This window comes from Papaver somniferum, chromosome 2 (assembly GCF_003573695.1).
Source record: "Papaver somniferum cultivar HN1 chromosome 2, ASM357369v1, whole genome shotgun sequence".
In the NCBI taxonomy this organism is placed as follows: domain Eukaryota; kingdom Viridiplantae; phylum Streptophyta; class Magnoliopsida; order Ranunculales; family Papaveraceae; genus Papaver; species Papaver somniferum.
Genome location: NC_039359.1, coordinates 151,625,583 through 151,637,569, shown reverse-complemented (window position 1 = coordinate 151,637,569; position 11,987 = coordinate 151,625,583). Strand labels below are relative to the sequence as shown.

Genomic DNA, 11,987 nt, shown 5'->3' with positions numbered 1-11,987 from the left:
AGACAAACAATTGGAGACCAGTCTCAGTACTGCTCTTGAGAAGGTAAAATCTTTGGAAGAAAATTTGAAAAGATTTAATTCCATATCTACAAAATTGTCTTTCATGCTAGGAGCATGTAAAGAACATCGTGATACACGTGGTCTGGGCTATAAGGGTATAAACGCTTCAAGTTCTAGTAAGACTAATTTTGGTCATGCTAGTTGTTAGAGCATAGCTCGGTCAACCTCGCATGCGTTGCTATATCAAGCATGTTTGTCAATGTTAGTGATCAAAACTATAAAGTCTTGATTTCTAGCCTATTAGCTAAGTCTCGGAATAGGATAGAAAAAGTGTAGTTGAGCTCAAGAACTTCATGGCGATTCAACGACAACGACAAAGATCTACACCAAGGAACCGTGGAACTTCATCAACAAAAAGGTATGTGAAGACTTGAACTTATCTATCGCTCAAAAGTCTATCTATTCTATCTCCTACTTCTTATGAGACAAAAGTCGTATGCTATATAGACTAGATCAAACACACTTGATATTTCGAGTTGAGTATTCAATGCTTATCTTTTTCTCGGAATTCATGTGTTGGTAAAGCTTTTTGCTTTGATCAGGTTTATCTTCATCTTTCAATCACTAAGTTGAGAATTTCTCTGACGTGAAGACAATCTGTGAATAACGGTTGGGATAGCGCCCTCTGAGAAAGTCTCAATGATTGAAATGAGAGTTAGATTACATAACCATGTATTCCTTGATCCGAAGTTCTTTGAACTCTGTTGAGCAAGAGAAATCGGTAGGATTGTGGAATTGGCTTGCCAAGTCCGCGAACCCAGTCCGCAGACTCAGTCCGCGAACTGACGGAAGTTCTCGACCGAGACTTTCTGCAGGGATTTCCTAAACTCGTTTGTGTGACCAAGTCCGCGAACTCAGTCCGCAGACCCAGTCCGCGAACTGGCGGAAGTTCTCGACCCGAGAATTTCTGCTGAGTTTTGGAAAACTCAAACCGATGCTTAAGTCCGCGAACTTGTTTGTGTAATTAAGAGGTTATGATCTAAATATGTGCTCTGAACATAAACATTAAATTACTAAGGAATTCTTAACGCAAACCGTGGCTATAATGTTCATTGAACCGATTCAATCGAATCGTAAGCATCTTGAGTTCACTTGTATCTTGTGTAGTTACATAAGATCTCATAGCAATTGAATAACTCTCTAACTAGTTTGTTTGAAGCCAAGTGAACTAGTTATGATGAATGAGGAACCAGGTCAATATGAGAAGCTCATATGGTTTGCCTTTTGGTGACTGTATTGAACCAACGTACACGTACACGTTTGAGCTTGTGTTTCACACACCTATTTCACGTTTACCATGTGTGTTTGACAAGCTTTATTTTTCGATCTAACGGTTGAGAAATATTAGCTTGAATCTAAATCAGGTTTCATCTAACGGCGAATAGAGTTTGCTTAATATCTAAGCAAAAACCATGATTTGAAAGGCTATATAAAGGAGACATCTAGCTAGAGCAAAACTTAATCCCCACACACCTTTCTTGTGTGATACTAGTGTGCTCGCTAGAGTCGATATCCATTAACCCTTGAGTTTCTTCTTCAAATTCGGGTTAACGACTTAAAGACTTCATTGGGATTGTGAAGCCATACCGATACTACTTTTATCGTAGTTGTGTGATCTGATCTTAGTTTTCTATCGTATGAGTACAATCGATTGATTAGCTTGAGCGTTTGAGTTCTCCGATAGGTAAGATAAAGAAGTCACGAACGTCCTTCGTCTTATCGTTCGTGATTCCTTGATATTCTTCTTGTGTATTCAGGAATTGAGTATTGAGAGGTGATTGATTTATCTAGGCTGTTCTTCGGGAATATAAGACCGGATTAATCAATTGGTTCCTGTGCTACCTTGATCATATCAAAAAACAGAACAAAACTAGGGTTTATCTGTGGGAGACAGATTTATCCTTTGATAGAATTTTCTGTGTGATACAGATTTGTTTATTATCAAAGCCTGCGATTTTGGGTCGTAGCAACTCTTTGTTGTGGGTGAGATCAGCAAAGGGAATCAAGGGCGTAGTATCCTGCTGGGATCAGAGGCGTAGGGGTGCAACTGTACCTTGTATCAGTGGGAGACTGATAGGGGTTCAACTATAATCCAGTCCGAAGTTAATTGGTAGTATCCTAGTGTCTGTAGCGGCTTAATACAGTGTGTATCTAATCTGGACTAGGTCCCAGGGTTTTTCTGCATTTGCGGTTTCCTCGTTAACAAAATTTCTGGTGTCTGCGTTATTTCTTTTCCGCATTATCTTTTATATAATTGAAATAATACAGGTCGTGCGTTGAAGCTTAATCAATTGGAGATCCAATCTTGTGATTGTTGATTTCATTGATTAACACTTGGACATTGGTCTTTGGTACCGTCCAAGTTATCTCTCCTTGGTAAAGACTCGCTATTTTTTTAGCTTGAGTAAAAATCAAATCGAGAGATTGAGATAATCACTCCTTGAGACACTATATTATAGATTGAGTCTGACTGTCTAGTTGATTCTCTAGTAGAGTGTTTCGGAGTTTGTCCATACAGATTTCCTAAACGAAATATTGGGTGGTGTTGTTAGACCCCCGCTTTTTCAATTGGTATCAGAGCAGGCAAACACGTTTAAGACCTAATAAGTCCGTGTTTGTAGTGATCTGACTCTATGGACAGAAGTGTTATCTCTGTAAACGTACCACCAGTCTTTGATGGCTCCAATTACTTATGGTGGAAAATTTCTATGAGAGTTTTTCTTCAATCGCGTGATTTTCAATCATGGGTATATATTTTTAATGGATATGATGCACCCGTTGTTGCAGCTGGAGAAGGAACCGTTCCAAAAGACATAGGTTTATATAATGTTGTTGAGATTCTTGCTGCAAAGAAGAATTCTGAAGGGTTGAATGCTATCATACATGCCATTGCCCCAAGTCTTCAACACCATGTGTCTACTTGCACTAGGTAGAAACTGTATTTGAAGGAAACTCCAATGAAAAGGAAGCTAGGCTTCAAAACCTTAATTCCGATTGGGAGAACCTTCGTATGGCAGATGAAGAAACATTTGATGAGTTTAATCACAAAGTGTCTGAAATTGTTAATGCATCTTTTGCATTGGGTAAGACTATTCCTGAAAAGGACATTGTGATGAAAATTCTCAGATCGCTGCCATCTAGATACGAGTCTCAAAAGCATGCCATCGTTGAAGGGAATAACCTTGATACTCTTTCCAGAAATACCTTGGTTGGAAAGCTTAAGATATTTGACCATGAGCATACATCCAAAGTCGGAAAGGATGTTGCCTTTAAAGCACAGAAGAACACTAAATTACTGGCCAAAAGTAACAGTGTTCATGTCTCTGAGGATGATCAGTCTGAGGAAGATTTTTCGGATGAAGATTGATGTAGCTTTTACAAGTGGTAAGAAAGATTCGTTGCTCGGACTCTTTTGAAGATTTTGGTTTAAGATTAACTAAAGAAAAATATTAAGACAAACTAATTAAAATTGATTTTTGATTTATCAAGGAGAGATGAATCTAGGGATTTGGATTCCACTACTTCTCATGTTTGTAAACTCAATAATTAAAACTTTGACATAATATTCCTAGTTTACTCAAAACAATTCGAACTCAATCTCATGCTTTGGAAGATATAATGTTATAAGCTCTCTTTTTTTTAACGACTTTCGTCACTATTCTAAGGCCTAATTTTCCTTCGCTTATAAAAGATGGGAATCTCAAACTACCCAAAACAGTTTTTACGAAGCTTACAAAGAAGAGAAAAATTTTAGACAATTGAAAACACAAATATGGAGTAAATATGTCAAAGAATTTAAATACTAAATATTACCCATTAAAAATAGTTTCCTCCAAAACCCTAGAAAATAGATTTAGCTACTCATAGAACGAAAATTGGAGAAGAATTGATTATTCATTGATTCAAAAAGAGCAAAACTCGCTTACAATGATTATTCAGTCGCTAAAGGTGTTTAGTGACAGAAACAACTTAGCTACAAAAGATTAATTCACCACGGCTTAGCTGCAAAAGGTCTTTCGCTACTGCACTGTAGAACGATACTTCTCTTCTGTGGTTGTAAAACGATATATTTTGCGACTGTTTATGAAAGGTGTTTGTTCTTTGTGTTCTTCTTTCAGCAGCAGCTAGAACTACGTTTCTTCTTTCACGAATTCTCGTTCTAACTAACTATTTCTTTCCCAGAGTAAAACGTAACCTTAGATGACTCCCAATACTCGTATTTATACACACAAAAACCCTTTAGGACAAGAAATCTCGACGAAATCTCCTCTTTTCTTTCAAGCAAAGTTACCTGATATTTTTCTTATTTCCTTTTTATCTTCATACGCTTCTTTGTTTAATCCAAACTTCCCAGATTTGGTAGATATCTTCCCTATGTTTGCGTAATTCCCAAACAATTCACAAAATCCCGAGAATAATTATTTCTTCAGTCCCATGTAAAACCAAGAAAACTCGAGACACTGTTTATCTCAAACTCCGATGATGTAGCCAATTTGGGTCCATTCAAATGATTATACCAAGCTTGTTTAGTCCTAAAAAGTAAACCCAATAAATTTCAGCTCTTTAGTCTCCCTAGAACACCTTCAACAATCGAACCCTAAATCTTCCCGTGAAAAGCAACTTTTCCCGCCAATTTTAGTGAGCACTGATTCATCTTTTGCAGATTATCTAGCCAATTATGGTCGAAACGAAGACCATTACCAGACCTGTTTAGTCCTTAGGAACAAACCCATTTAGTTTCAGTGATTGAGTCTCAGTGGAAGGCCCCCAAAGCTTCAACCCTAATTCCAATCCACTTTTCCCGCCAAATTTCAAAATTTGAATGGAGAAGATGACCTTCCCCTTAGCCAACAGTGGGGTGCAGATAGCAATCAGGGGTACATTTAGCAATTCTGGGGGTGCAAATAGCACTTTGTGGGGTACAAAGAGTAATTTGGGTTGTATATAGTGAAAAACTCATGGGTGACTTTATCAACTCCTCCGAGACATTTCTGGGGGTGCCTTTAACGCTTTTCTGGGTGCCTTTAATAGTTTCTCGAGCATCCATCTCTTACTGCTCACATTCACTTCTTTTCTTCAATTTGTATACATCACTAAGGTTCTCATGCTTTTCAGACATAATTCACATCACTAAAGCCGACATGCCTTTCAGATAGAGATGAAGAAATAAAAGTGAGTAATGAGAAGTAAGTCGCCTCCAACAGCAGTTGCACATGAAATGACACTTTATCCCCTTTTAAGCGACGTTTCTTCTTCTTTTGCTCCAAAGTACCTGAAACTCAAAGTCAAACATAAAATGCATAATTTACGAGAAAACTTAGCAAAGAAAGCATAAACAATAGATAAATATCAAGGTGTTTTAGACACCTATCAAATTCCCCCACACTTAGACTTTTCTAGTCCTCGAGCAAATCAAATTAAAATACATACAACTCCATCTCGTTCAGGATACGGTCATAGTTAGCACGCATAACAAGCCTTTAAACTCCTAGGTGGCCCTAGTGGCCGAGTTATAGTCTCGGGAAGGTTTACCAGAGGTCTACCTACAAAAACTTTTACTCCAAACCCTAGTTATCTGTGAAAAACTCAGGAGCGACACTAAAGAATCTCCTTGGTTGTCATACTTTATTGGTTACAAAAGGAAGTACCCGGATGCGAGTCATATTCATTTATAAGTGACATAGATCTACTTAGATAGTCACACAATGGACATCAAAATTGGAATCACACAAATCACATGAATAGATTATTATATAGTTTAACCAGAAGGTGAACGGTGTTTCCATATCTGTCTGAAGGCCTCCGCCAAGATGAACCTATGAATTCTAATGGATTGAGCTACTGGTCTGGACTAATATCAACCCAATTGGCATATACAAGGGAACCAGGGGTCGATAATCCTAATTCTAGTTCAACATAACTGGCATATACAAGGGCACCAATGGTCGACTTTATTCATTGAACATTAACACTTTTTTTTTGTTGAACACATCATGATTAGATCTTCTTGGATCCAAGCGCATGCTTCTTTTCAGGAGATTACATGATAGTTCCCATGGATCCTGCGTTCCACGCTTGCTTAGGCGACGGAGACAGGGAAAACGCACACATATTGCTATCCAAGTGTCTTTTTTTTCTTTTTCTTTTTTTTTTATAATATATTCCGTTTGGTATGATTGGTCGGGTCTTATTTATTATTTAGTAACTCAACCACTCTATTCCATCCGGCATAACAATTCGATGTGTTGGACCCCACCAAATCACTTAAAGAAACATAAAATTTTTGCAAAATAGAACATAATGTGATGAACGTAGTGTGATGATTCCATTATAACACCTGAACTCTGTCTTTTTATGAATAGACTCTGTTATTGGGTTCCTTAACTCCTACAACCAAGTTGTTTCCATCCACTTAGACTGGTTAGTGTCATCCTAAATTGGCACAAATTTCTAGGCTATGGAGTTTATTTATTTATTTATTATTATTATATTTTTTTATTATTTTTTATTTTATTTTTTTATATTTAAAAAGTAACTAAAAGTTTTTCCCTAACCCCCACACTTAAATCTAACATTGTCCTCAGTGTTTCAAATTAAAGTATAATACCAAAAATATAAGTAACAAGAGGAATCAGTAGAGAGAGAAGTCGGAAAGATAGTACCTGGATGAAGCGTAGTAATCCTTTCATTGCGAGCAACAAAAACAAAAACAAACTAATGTACAACAGGGTCCTCCAGAGGGACCTTAATATCACTATGCGTGGGTTGCTTCCCATTAGCGCTAAGTTTAGTGTCTTCAGCCAGACGTTGTTACCCATTAAAATTAATCCCGGTAGACAGGATCTCTCAGCCCCGATTCTTCGATTGCATGACTGGGTAACTCCAGGAAGGGTTTCAACCATTGACCGTTAACCTTAAAAGTTTCTCCGTTCTTCGGATTTTCAACTTCAACTGCACCATGAGGAAAAACAATTTTGACAAAATATGGTCCGGACCACTGAGACCCTAATTTACCAGGGAAAAGATGTAAATGGGAATTGTAAAGGAGAACTTTTTGACCTGGTTCAAATGTCTTTCGAATAATCGATTTATCATGAAATATTTTTGTTTTCTCCTTGTAAATTTTCGCACTCTGGTAAGAATCATTACGAATTTCTTCTAACTCATTGAGTTGCAGTCTACGGTTATCACCAGCAGTAGATAGGTCAAAGTTTAGCCGTTTAATGTCCCAAAAAGCTCGGTGTTCTAATTCTACAGGCAAGTGGCAGGCTTTACCTAAGACAAGTCTATACGGAGACATCCCTAGTGGAGTCTTAAAAGCGGTTCGGTAAGTCCACAAAGCTTCTATTAAGCACAAAGACCAATCCTTTCGGGTAGGGTTCACGGTTTTTTCTAAAATCTGTTTAATTTTCCTATTAGACACTTCTACTTGGACACAAGTTTGTGGGTGGTAATGGGTAGAAACCTTATGGGTAATGGAGTATTTCTTCATGAGAGTCTCCAAAGACCGGTTACAAAAATGGGTACCTCCATCACTAATGATTGCTCTAGGCATACCAAATCGAGAAAAAATGTTGTCTCTAACAAACTTGATCACAACGTGGCGATCATTTGTCTTGGTAGAGATTGCTTCAACCCACTTATACACATAGTCAACAGCTAATAAGATGTAAAAGTTGTCATATGAATTGACAAAAGGGCCCATAAAATCTATACCCCACACATTAAATATTTCTATTATTAGTATAGGACTAAGAGGCATCATATTACTTCGGGTTAACTTCCCTAACTTTTGACATCTATCACAACTTTGACAAAATAGGTGGGAGTCCTTAAACAAAGTTGGCCAACAAAGACCGGATTGCAAAACCTTCGCGGCTGTTTTCTTAGATCTAAAGTGACCCCCACAAGCTCCGGAATGAAAAAAAGTCAAAACACTGGAGATTTCGTTGTCAGGAATACAACTACGGATGATCTGATCAGGGAAGTATTTGAATAAGTATGGATCATCCCAGAAAAAGTATTTAACCTCAGACAAGAATTTAGCTCTATCATGTTTATACCAATGGTCGGGAATTTGACCAGTTACCAAATAATTGACAATATCAGCAAACCAGGGTAACACAGAGATGGAAAATAATTGTTCGTCGGGGAACGTGTCAAGGATCGGTTTCTCTTCATCTCTAGTTTCATTAAGGATACGGGATAAATGGTCAGCTGCTACATTTTCAGACCCTTTTTTATCACGAATATCTAGAGTAAATTCTTGGAACAACAATACCCATCTAATCAGACGAGGTTTTGAATCTTTCTTTGAAAGGAGATATTTAAGAGTGGCATGATCAGAATACACAATGACCTTAGACCCTAGGAGATATGATCTAAATTTCTCCAAAGCAAAAACGATGGCTAACATTTCTTTCTCAGTGGTTATATAGTTCAACTGGGCATCGTTTAGGGTCCTACTCGCATAATAAATCACATTAGGTGCCTTATCACGTCGTTGGCCAAGGACATCACCAACCGCATAATCGGACGCATCACAAACGAGTTCAAATGGGAGGTTCCAATCGGGTGGTTGGATAATAGAGCCAGAAGTCAACAACGATTTTAGCTTCTCAAAAGCTGCAACACAGGCTTCGTCAAATACAAAGGAAGTATCTTTAGCAAGTAGGTTCGACAGAGGTAAGGCAATCTTGCTAAAGTCTTTGATGAAACGACGATAAAATCTAGCATGGCCAAGGAAAGATCTAACATCTGTTACATTCTTAGGTGGACTTAATTTTGAAATTAGGTCAACCTTGGCTTTATCAACTACTATTCCCTTAGAGGACACCACATGTCCTAACACTGTTCCAGATTTAACCATAAAATGACACTTTTCTCAATTAAGGACTAAGTTCTTTTCTTTACAACGCTCTAGAACTAGTGTAAGGTGGTGCAAGCATTCATCAAAAGAGGATCCAAAAACCGAAAAATCATCCATAAAGACCTCAAGAAATCGCTCAACCATGTCCGAAAATATACTTAGCATGCAACGTTGGAATGTTGCGGGTGCATTGCACAACCCAAAAGGCATACGCATGTGAAGGTTGTTTTCTCTTGGTCCTCCGGTGCTATAGGGATTTGGTTATAACCAGAATATCCATCTAAGAAACAATAATGGTTGCGACCAGCTAATCTTTCTAACATATGGTCGATGAATGGTAAAGGAAAGTGATCTTTCCTAGAGGCTGAGTTCAGCTTACGGTAGTCTATATAAACTATCCACCCGGTAGTAACACGGGTAGGAATCAATTCATTGTTCTCGTTCGCAACTACTGTAATCCCAGACTTTTTTGGGACAACCTGGACAGGACTGACCCATTTACTATCAGATATGGGGTATATGATACCCACATCTAACAATTTGAGCACCTCAATGCGAACAACTTCTTTCATATTAGGATTCAAACGTCTCTGCATTTCTCTTGAGGTTTTGGCACCTTCTTCTAGGTAGATGTGGTGCATACAATCTGCGGGACTAATTCCTTTCAAATCTTCTATGGTGCACCCTATTGCAGTCCTGTGCTCTCGGAGAACACTAACTAGTCTACTTTCCTGATTGGGCTCTAAGTCAGAGGCAATTATGACAAGAAGAGTATTTTTATTACCAAGAAATACATATTTCAGTGTATCTGGTAGCATCTTTAATTCAAGGGTGGGTTCCTTAACTGATGATGGGAGGGGTTTATCTATGGTTGGTGGAAGAGGTTCTGGTTTAGGTTTCCATTTTCCATAATTCATTACTGTCGCGGAGTCTAACAACGTATTAACTTCTTCAAAATGTTTATCCTCATCATAGTAGGCTCCAAAGTGGGCCAAGCATGCCTCTAGAGGATCTCTAACACTATTAGTGGTAAAGGTATTCTCAACTAGAGAATCAATCGCATATGGACTCATAGTGTTCAGGGTCCGGTGGGGCTTGTAACGCCTTAAAAACGTTCACCGAGATTTTTGATTCCCAAAGGAAAATTCTACTAGGCCAGTTTGACAATGTATGACTGCATTTGCAGTGGCTAGAAATGGACGACCTAGGATGATTGGGATATTGGTATCTTGACTAGAGACAGGTTGAGTGTCTAAAATCACAAAGTCAACATGATAAATAAAGTTTTTACCTGAACCAAAAAGTCTTCAATAATTCCACGTGGGATTTTGACTGACCTATCGGTTAACTGTAGCGTTATCCTAGTTGGTTTCATCTCCCCTAGTCCAAGTTGCTCATATACCGAGAAAGGTAAAAGATTCACACTATCCCCAAGATCTAATAAAGCATTGTATATGGTTTCTTTACCTATGACACATGTGACAGTAGGACAACCAGGATCTTTAAATTTGACTGGGTACTTTTGTGAGATTATGGAACTAACTTGTTGGGTCAAAAATGCCTTTTTATGGACACTAGCGTCTCTCTTGACGGAGCACATCTCTTTTAGTAACTTGGCCATTGCCGGTACATGTTTAATTGCATCTAATAAGGGCAGGTTGACCTTAACTTGTTTAAAGATGTCTAGGATTTCAGCATATGTACTAGGCTTTTTCTTAGCGAGTCTTTGAGGAAATGGTGCAGCTGGTATGTACACTCTCTCAGGGGTATCTTCCTCACTTGGACTCTTAGAGCTATCAGGCCCATTAGGGTCCTTAGACGAAGTTTGGTCAACTTCAGTCTCCTTTTCAGTTGGGCTACTATCCTTTGGTGGTTCTACCGAGTTCTTTAGAGTTTTACCACTCCTAAGGGTGATAACTGCTTTGACATGTTCATTGTGGTTAGAACTACCCGACCCATTAACCTGGTGAACTCCTTTCGGGTTTGGAGTCGGTTGGCTAGGAAATTTCCCATGCTCCCTATCATTTAACCGGTTCGAAAATTGACTTATCTGAGTCTCTAAATTGATAATAGCTTGACTAGTGTTCTGTTGGTAACGTTGACTTGCCAGGACAAAGTCGTCTAACTTTTGGCTACTTTGGTTAGAATTTTGGGTACTAATTTCCATAAATTTAATTAGAGTTTCCTCTAGAGATGACACTTTTTTCTCAGCTTGGCTCGGTTCTTGGACTTGAACTTGGTTCCTATGAAAACCTGGTGGTGGGTTGCTGGATGGGCCACCCTGATTGGTACCTTTAGACCATGAGAAATTAGGGTTATATCTCCAACCGGGGTTATAAGTATTAGAATATGGGTCAAACTTGGGTCGACCCTCATATTTAGAGTTCATACCGCCATGTAGGACACTAACCTGGTCACGGGTAGTTTCACTAGGGTAAAACAGGGGACACTGAGGTCCAACATGATTTTGGTCACCACAAATAGTACATGGATAGGTTCTAGGATCACTATTACAACTCATAGTCTGGTTGGACCCATGGTTCATCTCTAAGGCCTCTAGACGCATAAGGATATCAGACCCATTATCAACTCTATTGACCCTATGGATAGGATTCCTAGTTATTTCGGGCTCCCTCATTGAAGCCCATTGACGAGTCTTTTCAGCTAACTCTATGAACTCATCGAAACATTCATCTGGGTCTTGATGGGTAAATTCTCCACCACTAATTGTTTCTACCTGCATTCGGGTTTCACTATCAAGGCCCTCATATAAGATTTGGGCCATGTGGCCTTTATCAAAGCCATGGTGTGGACACTGGTATAACAATTCATTAAACCTTTCTACATAATCGTGTAGGTGTTCACCTAATTTCTGCTTAAAGGTTTGGATGACTGTCGAACATCAGCAGTCTTATGGCGTGGGTAGAATTTTTTAACGAAAACCTCTACAAGTCCATCCCAGGTAGTGATTGATTTATAAGGAATGATATGATACCACTGACCGAATCTTTCTTCTAGGGAAAAAGGAAACAAACGCAACCTAACATCGTCTTTGGTG

General features: G+C 38.6%; 1 protein-coding gene across 1 annotated transcript; it reads right to left on the bottom strand.

The window, feature by feature from the left end:
* Nucleotides 1–10,187: 10,187 nt before the first annotated feature.
* On the bottom strand, nucleotides 10,188–11,567 carry LOC113352256. The gene has a single exon (XM_026596100.1). It carries the CDS (start codon nucleotides 11,565–11,567, stop codon nucleotides 10,188–10,190), a length of 1,380 nt encoding a protein of 459 aa, XP_026451885.1.
* Nucleotides 11,568–11,987: the final 420 nt, after the last annotated feature.

What these genes read in the sequence shown, in the direction of transcription:
- LOC113352256 (XM_026596100.1), bottom strand. Translation starts at nt 11,567, where the DNA reads ATGAGGGAGCCCGAAATAACTAGGAATCCTATCCATAGGGTCAATAGA.